Genomic DNA, 19,210 nt, shown 5'->3' with positions numbered 1-19,210 from the left:
CACCTCCTCAGCTACACTTTGGCATAAATAGTTTGAGATTTGGTTCAGTAGAAAAAAAGTTACATCAAAATATGTCAGACCTCAAGTGGGCAGTAAGGCAGATATTCATCTTCAATTAACATAAATTTTTTAATTTTAAATAAAAAGTATACTTTTCTTAGGCTTAAATGATAGAAAAATGCATGAGGAATTCAGAATCGTTAGTCGCAATGAACAAAAATCAGTAGAAAAACGGTTATAAAGTAAAATGTTATGAAATTTTATGTCAGTAAGTAAAGAAGTAAAAAGTAACGCTTTAGCAATAAGAGCACCCACTACACTCTCTGAGTGGTTGGCGTTAGGAAGAGCATCCAGCTGTAGAAACTCTGCCAAATTAGATTGGAGCCTGGTGTTGCCATCCGGTTTCACCAGTCCTCAGTCAAATCGTCCAACCCATGCTAGCATGGAAAGCGGACGTTAAACGACGATGATGATGAATAACAAATATATTTCTAAAATGAATGTTTACTTTCTAAGGCGGTGAGCAGGCAGAAACGTTAGTGTGCCGGGCAAAATGCTTAGCAGTATTTCATCTGACTTTACGTTTCGAGTTCAAATTTCACTGAGGTCGACTTTGACATACAGATTATTTAATTAATTTTTTTTCTATCTGAACACATTCAAACCTCCGATACTGGTAGAATGTGTCACATAAAACAGGGTTACTCTTAACATTTTTGACAAAATTTTGTATTTTAGAAGCAGTATTTCGTCTGTATTTACATTCTGAGTTCAAATGCTGCTGAGGTCGACTTTGCCTTTCAACCATTTCCGATCTATTCAATTAGATGTACAGATTATCTAATTAATTTTTTTTTAACTAAACACTTTCAAACTTCCGATACTGGTAGAATGTGTCACATAGAACAGGGTTTACTCTTAACGTTTTTGACAAAAGTTTGACTTACTCTCTAACTTCTGGCAATGATATATATATATATACATATTACATATATGTGTAAAAAAATCTCATCATGCTATTGAACCAATGAAAGAGCCTCTACCTGATCGCTTGACATGCTAAAAATAGCAGCCAAAGTATCCCCCTACCTAAATCACACGCCCATTGTATATAATGTCCTAGATTATCCCTAAAAAGACAGTTTGCTGAAGGCTGGAATGTCTTTGATGACAGGTTTGCAGTATCAAGGTTGATTTGAGGCTAAATTACAACATTATGGTAAATTTCTATATTAACACCTAAGAAAAAAAAAAAAAAAAAATTCGATTTTTTGCTCAGAATCAAGTACCCTGATCTCCTAATATGCTACAAATCCCTTATTTTAGTTCAGAAAAAATGAGATCCCCCAATCCCAGAATCATTGGAAATTTTTTTTTCGTTGAATGAATGCCTGTAACCTCCTAATATTGCAAAATTAGGTTACTTAAGGTGAACCTGCTAACTGATGGTTTTGGAGTCTTGTTTATAACTTTTGGTGAGCCATGGTGCAACCAACAACATGATAAAAATCCCTGCCATTAATTTGGTGTGGATGGATAATATCAAATAATTCAATCACAACATATCTTTAAATTAAACATGAAAAAAAATGAAATATCATCATTTACATGGAAAAATTGAAATATTATCTTTCAGTATTTTATAAGGTGAAATCTTAAATTATTGACACATCATTAATTATCTTATAACAGCAATGCCTGGAAAAATCATGGATTACATTGAAAAATGCTAGCATGAAAAGTACAGGACAAGTTACTACACCTGTAAAAGTATAGGACAAGCTATTACTTCTAGTAAAGTAAAGAATAAGAAACTTTTTACTTAAAATATTGCAGCTAAAATTAAAATTTGAATATTAAAACTTATTTTATTATAGTTTACAAATAACACTATACTTATTTAAGTAGAATTTGCTACCTTAAATACAGAATTTACTACCTTAAATACAGAATTTACTACCTTAAATACAGAATTTACTACCTTAAATACAGAATTTACTACCTTAAATACAGAATTTACTACCTTAAATACAGAATTTACTACCTTAAATACAGAAAAAAATGACTAATTAGACAATCTTACAAATTAGCTGAACAGTTTTGTACAATAAATTTAAAAGATGAGAACTGTAAAGAGAGATAAATTAGAAGAACTGGCATTCTTTGCTGCAATGTTTTAAGTAAAAAGTTTCTTATTCTTTACTTTACTAGAAGTAATAGCTTGTCCTATACTTTTACAGGTGTAATAACTTGTCTTGTACTTTTACAGGTGTAATAACTTGTCTTGTACTTTTCCAGGTTTATAATCTTAAGAATATTACTTTTCATGCTCGCATTTTTCCAAGTAATATATATTTATTAGATAATGAACAAAAACAAGAATAAGACAAAATGAGAGGAATGAAGTTTAACAAAGGTATTAGTATAAAACTTGAAAGAAAGAGGAAGAGTGTTTAATGTTTTGGACAGTAAACCTTCATCAGAAAAATAAAAAATAAAAAAAGGGGAAAAAAATAGGAGGAAAGCTGGTAGGAAAGGTAGAAAGTAAGAAAGAAAAATGATTTAGAAGTGGGAATGCAGTCCTATGCAAAGGAGTTGGGAAGAAAGGATGAGATGGTGTGGTGTGCGCATGTATGGGCAGTTATCTTTGTATAGAGTTGGGCATAGGGAGAGATGTATATGTGGTGTGAAGGGCAGTAGGGAAGATATTATTGTATGGGATGGGGAGCAAAAGTCATATTCTGTCATAGAGATCAGTTACCAGACAGATGTGAATGTTTCATCAAAAGTTAGTGAAAGGGAGAACATCTATAGAGAAACTTTCAGTTAAAACATTCCATGACTCCTATGTTTGAGATAACTGGAATGAACATGTGCACACATTTGCATGTGCATGTGGTGCATGCACACACGTAAAAAAAAAACTGTAAAACACATACACACTGATCCCATGAGTGCAAGCTTATCCACACACACATATCCACAAATCCCTATTGACACTTTGTTAGTAACCAGCTCAAATTCTGTGAAGGAAAGTCTTAAATTTTGAAGAAAAATACACACACATAGAGAGTAATACAATGTAGGTAATCCTTTAGTAGATTTTGTTTGCAATGTATAATTTTGTCACAACTCTCAGAGTCTTGCCAAAAAGTCATTAAATGACTAGACATTTTGATGTGTAAATGCTAAAAACTTGGACAAGTGTTTATAATATGTGAAGACTATTTGACAATGACTGATGTATAATGACTATTTTCTTTTCCTCTGAAAAAATTCATTTAAAACGCTGTATAATAGATTATGTTGAAGACTCCTACAGAATGCCATTTGGCACATTTACCAAAGAGAAGAGAGGTGTAGACATGTCTAGGATTATATTCTTATTAATAATTCCAAAAGTATATGTGCATCAATTTTACTTTTCTTTAAAATAATATTTGAAGAAATTACCTGAGCTTGGAATTGTTCAAGGATCACATGTCCAGGAAATTCTGGCTCGGGCACATCAGCAAATCTCAATATAATATCCTGAAAATTTAAGAAGATTTTTTCTATTAATGAAATTAATATAGCAAAAGTTCTTGTTTGATACTAACAAAGATAATTAAACTATAGGTTAATATTACTGAAGTGTATTCAGGTAAATTTTATCACAAAATATAGAAAAGATTAATAAAAAGCCTATTCTGGAAACAATGATAATAATGTAGAAACAGTTAAAAAAATGTTCCTTGAATTACAAAATAGAATTATAGTTGGTTATATAGGAAAATTATATAATAAGATATGGAAGAAATAGATTTTATTAATCCATAGAGAAATCTTGATATAACTGGTTAATATTATATTACACAACATTATATATTATGCGTAAATATCCTGCTGAAGTTGTCATATGTTTAGTGGCTTGAAACAAAATATGTGCTGAGTGAATTCTGAAGTTGTGGAGATTTGGGGGCCATTTAGAGTGTGAAACATATTAGGAAATGGTGTAGGAATATACAATAGGAATAACCAACGGAAAAGTGAGTGTACATTATGTGAATACCAGTGGACATACAGTGAGTGTATGTGAATGGTAGAGACCATTGTAGTAGCAATTAAAAAGATACAATGAGAGTCACAGCATTCACATCTAGAATGATATTGCTACTTCACATACTGACATCTGTATCCAACCCTCCTAGGAAATAGATAGTTTCATACCAATACTTACTCATTCATGTAGTCATCCATAATATGTCTGCCCTCAATTCCCACATTAACAATTTACACTCAGTCTTTCCTTTGCAGAATATCAGTCCTTAGGAATTCCTCCCTTGCCCATGTTTTTTCTGGCAGCCATCAACTGGCAATTACTCATTACTACAAAAGCAAGCTCCTTCCTCATGACCAAACCAATAAACAATAAGTTTAATAAAGAGCCCATACTGTCAAAAGCATTAACTTGACATTAGATTCTGAAATTTTCAAAGTTCAGTTTCTATTAAATATTAATATAGAAATAAATACTGAAGGATGACCTTGAGATGCTGAACCTTTCAGATGAGATGACAAAAGACTGAAATAACTGGCACCTTGCTGTACTCAAGACTCATACCCCATAGCAGAAGTTTTAAGGCCACTCCCACACTGCTGAAGAGGATTGCCTGCAAGAGTCCTATACCAGTGCTATAAAAAAAAAAACGCTCATGCCAGTGCCACATAAAAGTGCTCGTGCAATGCCATGTTAAAAGTACCCAGCACACTGTAAAAGGCTTCCAGCCATAGAAACCAATCCAAATCAGACTAGAACCTGGTGCAGCTCTCCAGTTTGCCAGCTTTGGTAAAACCATCCATTCCATGCTAGCATGGAAAATGGACATCAAATGATGATGATGATGATTTATGATTAATATAGAAATAAACATGGTGTAAATAGTTACCTGAAGAGCAGCTAGACCAGCTAGCCTTAACTGATTACTGTCTGAGGTTGCTGCCATGAAAGCCATTCTCACAAGTTCTGAGAGATGTAATACTAAATAATTACCTACAGATATGAAAAGAAAGCAAATAGATGCATCTTTTTAGTTACAAACATAAATCAAAACAAGATTTTACTAATAGTGTCCATAATGAAATTATATTTGTATCAAATGTTTCACAAACTACAGTAAAACTTACTTTTTCCAGTCTGCTCACGAAATTCTCTTGCTTTCACCAAATCAAACTGACCATCCTGTCCTTCACATGTTGAAATGATTTTTCTAAGACAGTCTGTAGCAAAAACTCTGGTGGGCCATCTAGAAATCAAGACATTTACATCTTTAAAATTGATTAACAGTATGTCTGCTTCACAGAAAGATGCTTGTATAAATCTCCAACAATAAACTCTCATTTGCAGACTTCTGTTTTTGAGATGAATGCTAAATTATTTTGACTTTCAATCCCCAAATGTTATGAAATATATTCTACACATACACAATACCATTTGACTTGTTTTCAGCACAGAACATTGGTGTTTCACACTGGATTACTGGATTTAAATTCTTCCTCAAGCAATTCCCATCACTCATTTTCTTTCTAACTGCAGTATTCTGTGGCTGTAATTAAATGTGAGCAGAACTTCATATTTCACCAGCTTTTTCCTGATGCCACTAATTTTTCTCACTACCCAAAACCATTTGATTTGATATCTGTCTTTCATTCTTAACACTGTCCCTCTTAACTCACATTTTATATTTATTCAACTTCTCCACCACCATATCTCCCACCTTCTCACCTCACTCTTGCAACCTACCCAACCATACATAATTTCTTTCTTTTTTTCTCTCATCCTTTCTCTGCTTAATGTATCATTATTAGTATTTTGCTGCTCTTCACCCTTTTCTGCACTCACTCACCTCCTACTTTCCCCTATCTCTTGCCAACTGATAGGTATCATTGATTACCTGCTACCCTTATCTACCATTCACTACATCTACCCTCAATCCTACCCAATCTCTAGAGTCAGCACCTACTCTTCCCTACTTTCCTTCCAATATCATCTTTCAACATTTGTTCTTTATTCATTATTTTTAACCCCTCACACATTCCCCCATTTCTAACCATCTCTCACTCTTCCCATGCACACATGCAACATCTATCCACTCCCATTCTGTTCTTCTGTCCTTGCTCACTTTGAAAGTACTCTGACACCTTATCAATAGTATTTCATCTCACTTTCCAGCTCAACCTGGTTACTTCCACCCCGCTTTTCAGTTAGAAACCAGTTGTCTTGCCCCACTTCCTTCCTATTTTAACCCCCACCCATCTCCTAGTATAAAACCACTTCTCTCTATATAGCACCACTCAGTTGATAGGGTTCTTAACTTTGCAAGCTGCATAGCCACCTTGCTATTGCTGGTGCAAAAAAAAGAAAAAAGTACCTACTTTTAAGTAGTTGAGTTAGGAAGAACGTTCAGTCATAGGAGTTATGCCAAAGTAGACACTGGAGCACAATGTAGTCCTTGGACATGTCAGATGTTGTGAAACTGTCTAACCCATGTCAGCATGGAATATATGGACCTTGACAGATGATGATGAGGACACAACTCAAAGAAACTAGGAAATTTTATCTAAATTCTGCTTAAATTTTCTCTCAAGTACTTCAAAGCCATTAAGATGGAAAAGTAACAATTATGAAATAAGGTTGGAGACAAGAATGCAACCATTCATTGATGTATACAATAGGAATATCCATCATTTCACAATTCTGTATAAATATAAATTTCATTTAATTTACAGAAGCCCCATTGAAACTATAAATTCCAATTAAACTACACCAGTCTCATTAAAACTACACACAAAAATAAATGAATGAATAAAATTTTGCTTTCCATAATTTCTAACAAAATACAGAGAAAGATGCCAAGATTTCATTTTCGCACCAATATAAACTCTAACAATAAACACTGTTATGCAACAATACTGAGCAAGAAAAATGTTAATTGAAAAACTATATTAAATTGATGTGGGCACAATTTGATTAATGAAATAAAACTTTGTATTTTCTAAGTAATTTTACCCATTAGTTTAGGCACTCAAACTGTTTCAGTGAGTCTAGAAAGGACCTATTTTCGATAAATAATAAAAAGAGAGGCAATCAAAGGAATGCACAGAAGTATAAAAACTATGGCTGTTAGAAACTGTTGAAAGTAAAAACAAAAAATTCTTTAAAATGATAAATGGCTACTTTACAAAATTAAGGAATTATTCTTAAAAGCCAAAAGAATTCTAAACTAATCAATAGATATTGATATTTGATAAATCATCAGTTACCGTTCAAAATCACATTATTCTCATAATTATTACTCATTTATTGATTGTAGTTCGAGAAATCAAGTGTTTCCTTTATTATATTAAAAAGGGAGTTAAGTATGCCTTGGAAAACACACTGTGAGAATGCCCTAAAATATTTACAGATTATCATACTCAACAAATATTATCATCACCATTACCATAAGAGGTAATCAAGCTTTCTGGATAGCTTAATACTTTCCTTTATATTTTATCTCACTTTATATTTCCTGTTGCCATTAGCTATACTTTTGTACTTTTGGTATTCTCAAATTTACAATAATTTTATTTCATTCCATCTTCCTGCAAATATATATCTTTGGTATTCAATGGCAACCTGCAAAATTTTTATAACTCTTTTTAAGGAATAAATTTCCTTAATACTACCTTGCTTCTTGTGAAACATAAACAAAAATAAGTGTTAAAGATCTTACAAGTGAAATGTCAGTTTACCTTGGGGCAACAGATGGATGGGTAATATCAGTTTCAGTTGCTTTCAAAGCAGAATCATCATCTTCTTCATCTTTCTCAGTCAGATAATTTTCCTCAGGAATAGTTTCTTGAATGGTGCTACTAGTATCTAAGGAGTAAATATGAGAAAACATATCAAGTCATTGTCACTCATGCATTAATGCATACAAGAGAACCATAAAATGATTTTATTAGCATAAATATGCTAAAATTTTAACAATTTAACAAGACTGTTAAATTAAATAGATAAACCAAAACATTCATATGAAAATAAAATAACAGGAATCTATAATCAATTAAAACATTTATCAAAGATACTCAGCTGGTAAAAAGGAGTAGTACTTGTAATTCAAAGGGTCAGCCTTGTCACATTCTATGTCACATTGAATCTCCCTAAGAACTGTATTAAGGGTACATGTGTCTGTGGTATGCTCAGCCACTTGTTTGTTAATTTCACAAACAGGCTGTTCTGTTGATTGGATCAACTGGAACCCTCACCATCGTGACCCATGGAGGGCCAGTAAAGATACTCAAAATATTACAAATATTAGTAGATGATCCACTGTTTTATGCCAATACTTTGTATCATTGAAAAATAGGTATATATTCAACAGAGAATTAAGTAAAAGAAGATAAAACAATATTGAAATAAAAGAAACATTTAGCAGATCAAAATATATATTAGTTTTTAACTTTTTTATTTCTTTATACAACATTAGATGCAACAAACCAGACAAAAAATTTTGACAATGAAATAATATGTCCACAATATTTTTAGGGAATTTAACATTTTCATGATAGAGATGCTTGTGAGATCCTCTTGGTATAGTAAACTGACTTTAAACAGCAAAAATCTTTACATCCACAGAATCCTCAACTCTACTGAGAGCAACATACAACTGACCACGAGTTGAACATGTTAGTAGTATTGCAAAGAAAGTAACTTGTTAAAATTGTAACAGAAAAATATTTATGCTTGAATTTTCGTATGTGAAATTTTGTCATACAAATACACAAACACACTTTTACAACTATCATGTGAAATTATGATGAGGGGAAATACACACACAGTTCTCTCACTTCTGCTATACTTCATCTTAACCTTTCACATATCTGCAATCATTCTCAATGCCTTCTCATATCCACCACCATACTCCCACTCACTACAGCCATTCTTATGTACCTCTACATTTTCCTTCCCACCACTCCGATACATTGTGCATCCATCCTCCTTACTGAGCCCCTTCTCTCTCTTTTACCTTAGATAATGGTGTTTCTCAACTATTTCTCCATTCTTGAACATCATTCTTTACATTAACATCTACTCCCATCTTTAATAATCTGTTATTCTTCCTCCAATATCCTTATCTAAGTACCCTTCTCTTTTGTCCACCACCCCTAATCCATAGTCTGTATCCTCTTATACCTTGAGAGTTTGCTCTGGTACTCAATCAGCACTATCTTTATCCTCTTCCCAGCTACTTCCACTCACCTGTGTATAATACCAGGTAGCTATGTATCTCCTCTATAACAAGACATCTGTGCATGTCCTTCAATCATACATTAGTCTCTCAACTCTTGGCATAAAGCCACCTCCCTCCATCAAATACTCCTGCACTGAGTCAAGCAGATTTTTTTATTCTGTTCTTTCTTTTATCTTGTAAATTACTCTGTGACCTCACTAGTGCCAGTGGTATGGAAAAAGCACCCAGTACACAGTGTAAAGTGGTTGGTGCTAGGAAGGGTATCCAGCCATAAAAATCATGCTAAGACTGACATTAGAGCTTGATACAGCTCTGCAGTTTGCAGCATCTTGTCAAACCATCTAACCTATGTTAGCATGGAAAACAGATGTATGATGATGATGAATATATATATATATATATATATATATATATATATATATAATGTATGTGTAGCGGAAGTTTCTCTCTTGGTTGTATATTTGTAAATGCGGACGTAACGGGTAACATCTAGCCTTCGGCTGGCCTTGGACCCTGCTGTGTCTGTCACCCTGATTGGTTGTTATTTGCGCGGCATTTGTCACCAGTTTTATTTCATGCCAGGGTGCATACCAACCAATCGTGACCTTCTGATAAGGTCACGTGAGAGAGTGTTTTCTGATGCTTCTGGAGCCCATTTTTACCTATAAATAGCCTGCTTCATCCACACCAGTTTGTCGCGGCTTCAGACCTTCTGAGGTCTGGTCGTTTGACCACAGAGCTCCAACCAGCCAGTTTCCAGCGACGACATCAACACCACCGTTCAACTGTTTACTGCAAGCTTCGTCGCCAACGTCAACACGACTACTCAACATACACACTGCCAAACAGCTCCCGCACAGGTTCACTCATACTGTTGTGAAATATCTTCACCAAGGTTAACAGAACTCAACCTGCGAGGACTCCTGTATCAAGTAATTGACTCGGCATAGAAGCCTCAACTTCACGACATGTGACTTAGCTTTGCCTCGACGCCACAACCTCTTATATACAGACCTTCAATCCACTGTGTACTTTCACCAAGAATTGGTATTTCCTATCCTTGTATTCAGGACGCTTAACGTCCTTGTTACAGACTCTTTTCTATGCTCTGTATTCTGTTGCATTCACATACACATATTTGTATACTTACGGCTCATTTGTTTACATGACGGCCTGTCTTATATTGTGTTATTATGCCGCATTCACGCACACACAGACACACACTTTAATGCTCTAATAAAACTTTCTCTTTATTCATCTACCGGTTGTGTCTCTCCCTTTTCCTTGTTGGCACTCTTCTCACGACATGTGAGTTCGCTTATATTATTATATTTGTGTCGACCGTGCGACGCGTTAAAAGGAGCCGTTCCATTCGTCACCATTCTCCTTGGTTCGCATGGTCGTTCTACATCATCATCATCATTGTTTAATGTCTGCTTTCCATGCTAGCATGGGTTGGATGATTTGACTGGGGACTGGTGAACCAGATGGCTACACCAGGCTCCAATCTGATTTGGCAGAGTTTCTACAGCTGGATGCCCTTCCTAACGCCAACCACTCCGAGAGTGTAGTGGGTGCTTTTACGTGCCACCGGCATGAAGGCCAGTCAGGAGGTACTGGCAACGGCCACGTTCGAAATGGTGTATTTTACATGCCACCTGCACAAGGGCCAGTCCAGCGGTACTGGCAACGAACTCGCTCGAATGTCTTTTCACGTGCCAGGAAGGTGATGTTGGTAACGGTCACGCTCAAATGGTGCTATTTACGTGCCACCGGCACGAAAGCCAGACAGCTGGTGCTCTGGCAACGATCACGCTTGGATGGTGCTCTTAGTGATTTACTGGTACAAGTGCCATCATGATTATGTATAAAATGGACTTCTTTCTATCTATCAAATCCACTCACAAGTCTTTGGTTGGCCCAGGGCTATAGAAAAAGGCAATTGCACAAGGTGTCATGCAGTGGGTCACATGTGGTTGGGAAGCAAATTCCTCAGCCATGCATTGATGCCTGTGGTGATGTTGCAAATATATTGTATATACATGTATGTAGTACAGCAAACTATTTTACATTTATTTACTCTCAAAAAAATGTTTATTTCTCAATAATTAATACTGTGAATACAGCAAACTCTCAAAAGATTCTTGTGAAGATGGAAAATGCTTTTCAAAAGTCAGATTTGAATTCTTACCAGTTGATGCTGATAAAACCTCTTTGAGAAGCATCAGCCAGCGTGATAGATTTCTAACAGCCAGTGACTGTAGGAGACTGAGGAGTGTGTCTTGGACATCTGAGGTCAGCTTATTGTCCACTTCTGTATCCAGCATGCTGAACAAAGTACCTTCCAGACCACTCTCATACATAGACTTTGATGGATCTTTACTGTTATTTCCTAAATCAAATGTAGATCCAGGCAAAGCAAGAGCAAGTTCACTCACTTCTCGAGCTTCACGTGTCACCAGTTGCCGGAGACAAGCAACAGCAGCACGGCGCAACAAAAGATGAGAACTTGTCAAAATTTCCTGTGGAAAAGAAAAAGACAAGCATTCATTACAATGAAAAAAAAATAACATTGAAATTATGGAATTTAAGGATGTTTATAGACACTTTTCCACAGTAGTAGTAGTAGTGGTATTTAACTGAAGACATTGACAATCAATTTACACTTGTCAACAAAACTGCTATACCCTACTACCATTAGTAAATCTTAGTAGAGGTCACTCTACAGTATGACAAGGCCAGCTAGAAATAACAAATTTCCTCAATTTACATGCAACCATCTAAATACATGTACTGTACAAAAAGACAGGATGGTCACAGGTGGAATGCCCTTTATCAGAAGTATGCTTAATCAGGGCTGATTTGGAGTTAATCAGCAACGGCCTAGATTATGTTACACACACAGTGATATGACGAACGATTCTCAATGATTTAGCATTAAACAACTCAACAATGACATTTATATATAAGAGATGAAATATAACTGAAGGTTCAACTTCATCACTTCTATTACTATTAGTGCTTTAACACAGATTTTTTTTCACACTGCAAAACTCAGAAAGCCAATAACAATGTTCACAAACTTCAGCTGGCACGAAAGGAGTTTTTGTGTGTGAGTGTATGTATGAGTAGGTATGTGTGTGTATGTGAAAGAGAGAGTTTGTGTGTATGTGTGCATGCATGAGTATGGTGTATGAGTGTGTGTGTGTGCATGAGTATATGTGTGTGTGTGAGAGAGAAATAGGAGAGGGGAGGAAGAGAGAGATGGGGAGGAAGAGAGAGATAGAGGAGAAGAGTGAGAGTATGTGTGTATGTGTGTGTGTGTATTCATATCTTCCAATATGTTATAAGGAAAACCATAGAATATTTATGTTAGTGGATGAGGAATTATATTATAATTCAGTCCTGCATCTTTGTGCAGAAAATGATGCGTCTTTCCTTCTTAAAATGATAAGCTATGGTTTGAGACAATTTGGCTACAACTTCTAATGTTCCCTATTGTTTAATTTGAATGACTAGCAAATTAACAATTCAAATAAAATCCTGTATTCCTTACACTAAGATGTGGCACCAAAGTAGTGAGATTAACATGACGAGGTGCAAACATATGAAGTTGCTGCAGACATGCGATGGCTTCAGCTTGAACCAGAGAATCAGGGTGATCTTGCATTACAGCACAACAAATTAGGCAATACAGGCGAGCAACAGCAATTGAAGCCATATTACCTACGAAATAAACAATAAAGACATTCAATATACAGCTACTTGGATCAAATACACAATTTATATAACTCTATAATACCCTGTACATATAATTACTGTATGAACAATGAATTTTTAAAAATTGTATCTCTACATACAACATTCTAATCTAAGATAGAATCTTGTTGCCTTAAAATATCTTAACAAAAGCTATAATTAATATTTTATGTATATAAGAAATAATACAATCATGAATGTAAAAGCTGATTAACAATAATGTAAAAATATTTAGAGCTGTAATGTAAAAAATACTTAATTAATGTAAATCAAACTAAAAAAGACTGATACATAACATAAAAAAAAGTAAAAGTTAAAGCAACTTTCAACAGACATTTTAATAAGTCAAATATTTTCAGGAAATGTTCAAAACTAGAAACAAGAATTTATGAGGTATCAAATTGTTGGAGAGAGTTAGTCTAGATGAGATGCAATTTGGTTTTGTGCCAGGGAGAAGCACCACTGATGCTATATTTCTGGTAAGGCCGTTGTAGGAGAAATACACAGCCAAAGATAAACCTCTCAACCTGACTTTTGTTGACTTGGAGAAAGCCTTTGACAGAGACCTCCAATTCCTTATCTGGAAGCCAATGTGGATAGATGAGTGGTTGGTGAGAGCTGTACAAGCCATGCACAGGGACGCTACCAGTGAGATGAGGGTTGATAACAAGTACAGCGAAGAATTCAGGGTACAAGTAGGGGTTCACCAAGGATTGGTCCTCAGCCCCCTGTTATTCACCATAATCCTGCAGGCAAGGCAATAACAGAGGAATTTAAGACAGGCCACCCCCTGGGAGCTCCTTTATGCTGGTAACCTTGTTCTTATAGCTAAATCACTACCAGAACTAGATAAATTCCAGGTATGGAAGTAAGGTCTAGAATCGAAGGGCCTTAGCATTAACCTAGCAAAAACCAAAGTCTTAGTAAGTAGGAAGGCAGACAAATCACAAATCTCTTCCGGTAGATGGCGCTGCTTGATCTGTAGAAAAGGTGTAGGTAGAAACTCCATAAGATGCACCCAGTGGAAGCTTTGGACACATAAGAGGTGCAGCAATATCAAAGGAAGGTTAACAGGGAAAATAGCTTTTGTATGAGGTAGATGTACAATAAACACCAAAATTTTACAGAAAATAGACTCCGTCAACTGTCAGGGGAGTAAACTAGAGGTAGTAAATAGCTTCCGTTATCTAGGTGACTAAGTTAGTAGCGGAGGTGGATGCTCCAAGAATGTAGCTGGTCAAACTTCAGAGAGCTCTTATCTCTACTGGCAACAAAGGGCTTCTTTCTCAGTGAAAGGCAGACTGTATGATGCCTGTGTGTGAACAGCTATGCTACATGGTGATGAAACATGGGCTGTGACAGCCAAAGAAATGCATAGTCTTGAAAGAAATGAAGCCAGTATGCTTTGCTGGATGTGCAATGTCAGTATGCATGTTTGACAGAGGATAAGCATCTTGAAAGAAAAGTTGGGCATAAGAGGTATCAGATGTGGTGTGCAATAGAGATGACTGTGCTGGTATAGTCATGTCATGCAGATAGATGAGGACAGTTGTGTAACTGTGGAGGGAACCTGTGGTAGAGGTAGACCCAGGAAGACATGGGACGAGATGGTGAAGCATGATCTTTGAACTTTGAGCCTCACAGAGGCAATGGCCAAGACCTTTGGCATTATGTTGTCTTTGAGAAGAAGATCCATCAAGCCAAGTAGAATCACTGTTGTGGCAGAGACTGGTATCACACAAATGTCACTGGTGCCAGTGGCATTGTAAAAGCACCCATTACACTCTTGGAGTGGTTGGTGTTAGGAAGGGCATCCAGCTATAGAAACCATGCTAAATCAGACTGGAGTCTGGTGCAGCCCTGGTCAAACCATCCAACCCATGCCAATATGGACAACAGACACGAAATGATGATGTTGATGATCTTTCACTAGTATCATAGTGAATATGCCAATATTCACTCAATTCTCTATAATACAATCTAGCTACCTGTAAATAGCTATGAACAAGAACTTGGTTCTCTGTCAAAAGCAAAAAGGACACATTTAATTATTTAAAAGATGCCTGGAAGATAAATGGAAACTACTAGTAATAATACAAACATTCTGAGTAGAACTGAAGCCTTGGCAAGCCAAGGTTACAAACTTTATAATGATTCAACTTCAGGTAAAAGTTTTAATGCTAGAAAATTACTTCAGTGTATTCTTACCTGAGTGATACTATGACACCATAAGATACATCCACAATTGGATACATTACTAAGGAAGAATTCCTGAACAACATGCCTTTTAAAGATCTAAGCTGTAAGTTGTTGCTATGATAATTTTCCAAGTTGTTAATCTCATTGGTTGTTAGCAATGAAAAGTTTTTTCAATATTTATTCTACATTGTTGTGTCTATAGCCCAATGAATAAGAATGTTACTAGCCTTAATTTAGAAACAAAGGGACCTAGTTGGCATCTAGTCTGGTATCATATTGAGAGAGAAGAGATTGGATGATGATCACAAATTAAACCAGTGTAGTGTAGAGTGTAGATACAAAATTGAAAGATCTTGCCTGAAAAACAAACTAAGGTACAAGTATAATCTTGCTGATATGTCTTTTACTGTTGAAATTGTTTTGTTTAACTTCCATCAATCAACTTCTGTGTTAACAGGCATTTTAGTTTTTTATTTCACAATGTTTACATAAAATTTTGCAAGAAACTAGTTGATGGCTTTTAAGCTATTCTCCATTTATAAGAAAATTGTTTGGTAAAATTTAGAAAACTAACATTCTTTTTGGAAGACATGGTGTTTACATATAAATTTGCAAAAGGAATACTGATTAAAATAAAAGTCATAAATATTTTATTACCTTGCAGTTCGGGACCAATGGAAGTAATCAATGCTGAAAGACATTTGCCTAAACATTGATGCACGTCAACAGTGGCTGGTGGTACTGTCAGTAAAAGTTGCAGAACCAGAGATAAAGTTGGTTCAACGTAACCACGAAACATTGGTCCACCAGAATCAGCAATTAAAGCTAATGCATGAAGAGCCCAAACCTTGAAAGTAATTTTATTTTAATAAGAAAAATATATTAATGAACTCTTTGAAATAAATGGTGTTAAACTGAAACACAAATATTAAAAAATTTGCATGATGATGAACAAAGGTCACTGTCATACAATAGAGCGACATTTATTTACAATCCTCTATAAAAGCATGTCTGGCCATTGTGTTGTTCATTGTTTGAAGGACCATGAGAAATAATCCATTACTTGCAAACAATTAAGGGTTGGCAACAGGAAAAGCATTTGGCCATAGAAAAATCTGCCTGAAGAAAGTTTTCTCTAACTTCTACAAACATGGAAAAGTGGACATGGTAGTGATTGTGATGAACATGATGGTGATTAGACTTGATAAAATTAAATTCAGAAAAGGAAAAATTAATATTCAATATCTTGTAATTTGAATTACTATTTATTCTTTAAAAACAAAACATTAAAAAACTCATTAAATAAATAAATGAAAAGAAACATCTAAACACTGCCTACCTGGACAACAGGAGAATTGAAGTCTTGAGCAAGTGCCAAGAGGATGCTAACACTTGTATTCAGATGCTGACCGGAACCCATTCCCCCAACATAACGATGAAGACATCCCAGTGCCAAGGAATGGCCAGTTCTACTTACAACATCACGAGCAGATTTTAACCTATATAAATGATATTAGTTCTTCAAATAAGACTACAAAATTTTACAGTTAGCAAATTATTCATGTTCATCATAATATACAAAAACTAACTTTGAAATACATGTGAAAAACTAAATGGTTTTATACACCACCAACAGTATCTGTTCTGATATTTTAGTTAAAGTCTACCATAACTAATCAAACTTAACATTTAATATTGCTTCTTAAAATAAGGCAACAAGCTGGCAGAAATGTTTATATGCCAGACAAAATGCTTTGCGGCTTTTCTTCCAGCTTCAAGGTCTAAGTTCAGATTCTGCTGAGGTCAACTTTGCCTATTATCCTTTCAAGGTCAATACTCCCCCAAACTTTCGGGCTTTGTGCCTATAGCAGCTTCTTAAAATCAAATCATTTCAAGTTGCTAAATGCTACATAAATTCTTAAGTTTATAGACCAGGTAGATTCCATTAAAATCATGGATATAAAATATACACAAAATTATTTGAAACCACTAAAATATTTTCATATTTGTCATTTCTATATGCAGATTTTTGTTTCAACTTTTTGTTGGTGTGATTTTATAGCTGTATACGTATCTTTACTGTTTGGCTGCCACTTTTCAATTTCTTCAATTTTTGTTCCAATTGATTTCATATTTGATGTGTTGATGTAGTTTTGTATGGTAATCATTGACATGTAATTCATTTTTACCATAAATCAATAAATAACGAGTTAATAACTTTTAAAGTTTGAAATTTTGAGTAATTTTAGCCAATTGATAGCCACAGACACATAGGTGCCCGTTTCCATAGTAACAGTCATTTTTCACTTATTGCTTAAAACATATGCAGTATGAGGTGGTTGTGACATGTGCTAAAATAATAGCTAAATAGGCCTTAACTCTTTAGCATTCAGATTACTCTGCCAAATGTAATTTTTATTTATTGACATTGTTATGAATTAACCATGCATTACCTTGTACTATCGAAATTTCAATGATATAATTGTTTATTTTTAGAATGACATTGAAGGGTAGGTGTGAGAGACTGAATCTGGCCAGTTTGAACATAAAAAGGCAGATTATTTCAGCCGGTTATGACCAGTTTAAATGCTAAAGAGTTAAATCATGCACCAATTTTTTTTTGGTTTTTGCATAATTGCATGAATTCCTGAGTGTAGAATCCAAATTCACAAAAATTTCCTGAAAATTCCCAAAAAATAAATAAGTTATGAGGAGTTATACAGCATGCGCAAAGCAAGATTCTGCCAATATTTCATTTGTTTAATGTTGACAACACATGCTGTCATGCACAAAATGACAGCTTCTAAACCTTGCTTTCTGACTTGGTAGAAAATTATCAAACTTTAAACCTCTGTAAATTTTAAAAAAAAAAAATTTCTGGAAAAAGTGAATCAGCCCCTGAGATTCAGAGTGGAAAATTACATCAATACATCAAATTTTAAAATTTTCACTAAACTTTAAAATTTCCACAGATGCAGCCAAACAGAAAAGATCCTTATATACTTTTAAAGATTTCTATTTTTTCTTTTAAATATGGTTGGACTGATTTCTGATAGATGTACCATATTTTGAAGAACAAAAAAACTGACAATGCTGATAAATTACCTAATACCACATACTTGGTGCTTTAAAACATTTAAATTACTAAGCTCATTAGAATATAATTACTCCTAATCTAGTACAAGATGCTTGGTGATGAATTCACCAAACATCTTGTAAAAAGAAAAAGAAAAATCACTATATGCATACCTGTCAAAACTATACTGGGCCATTTCTGCAATAAATCTGCTATCACCCACAACTTGAGCCATCCGTCCAAGTGCTTCACCAGCAGCACAACGTAAAATAGGATTTGAACTTCCCAATGCACCCTTAAAATACAAAATGTTCAAACAGTAAATATTTATGCAGCATGGATAACATTAATAAGCAATAATTTTTGCAAAAAAACAAACTGATTTCTTACCATGATTAAATTAAAAGCAGCTTTTTTGACATCATCAGGTCCCAGACTAGTCTTTGTGTCAGCAAGGTTCTGAAAAGAAAATATTAACAAAGATATAACGAAATGAATTTAGAGCTGAAATATCCTGCAACTCCTATACAGACCAGGGTAGATAAAGCAATCAAGAGTATGAAGACAGGGAAAGCCCCCGGCCCATCAGGAATCACTGCAGAGATGCTCAAAATATCTGGCAGTGTTGGCTACAGCCTAGTCACCCGTATTACGAACCAGGTGATACACGAAGGAGTCATACCCAATGACTGGTGTAGCAGCACCATAGTAAACTGCTACAAAGGTAAAGGTGACGCTTTAGATACTAATAATTACAGAGGCATCAAGCTGTTAGATCAGGTTATGAAAGTTACGGAGAGGGTCATAGCCCAAATAATTAGGGAGCGAATCAATTTAGATGAGATGCAGTTTGGGTTCGTGCCAGGTAAAAGCACCACTGATGCCATATTTCTAGTGAGAC

The 19,210-nt window shown here is 35.0% G+C and overlaps 1 protein-coding gene across 1 annotated transcript in view; it reads right to left on the bottom strand.

Annotated features, from left to right (window-relative positions):
- The window catches only part of LOC106876982 (HEAT repeat-containing protein 5B), a 153,988-nt gene that overhangs the window by 24,581 nt on the left and 110,197 nt on the right, over positions 1-19,210 (bottom strand). Inside the window, exons 17-26 of the mRNA XM_052971972.1 lie at positions 18,700-18,768; positions 18,483-18,604; positions 16,573-16,732; positions 15,891-16,080; positions 12,832-13,001; positions 11,467-11,797; positions 7,774-7,900; positions 5,167-5,285; positions 4,929-5,032; positions 3,454-3,531 (exon numbers count right to left, since the gene is read on the bottom strand). Of these exons, the coding sequence (XP_052827932.1) occupies positions 3,454-3,531; positions 4,929-5,032; positions 5,167-5,285; positions 7,774-7,900; positions 11,467-11,797; positions 12,832-13,001; positions 15,891-16,080; positions 16,573-16,732; positions 18,483-18,604; positions 18,700-18,768 (1,470 nt within the window). The remainder of the gene's footprint in view (positions 1-3,453; positions 3,532-4,928; positions 5,033-5,166; positions 5,286-7,773; positions 7,901-11,466; positions 11,798-12,831; positions 13,002-15,890; positions 16,081-16,572; positions 16,733-18,482; positions 18,605-18,699; positions 18,769-19,210) is intronic.

The sequence above is a fragment of the Octopus bimaculoides genome, chromosome 11, assembly GCF_001194135.2.
Source record: "Octopus bimaculoides isolate UCB-OBI-ISO-001 chromosome 11, ASM119413v2, whole genome shotgun sequence".
Classification (NCBI taxonomy): Eukaryota; Metazoa; Mollusca; class Cephalopoda; order Octopoda; family Octopodidae; genus Octopus; species Octopus bimaculoides.
Note: the sequence above shows the minus strand (reverse complement) of the source record. Positions and strands in the feature narration are given on the sequence as shown.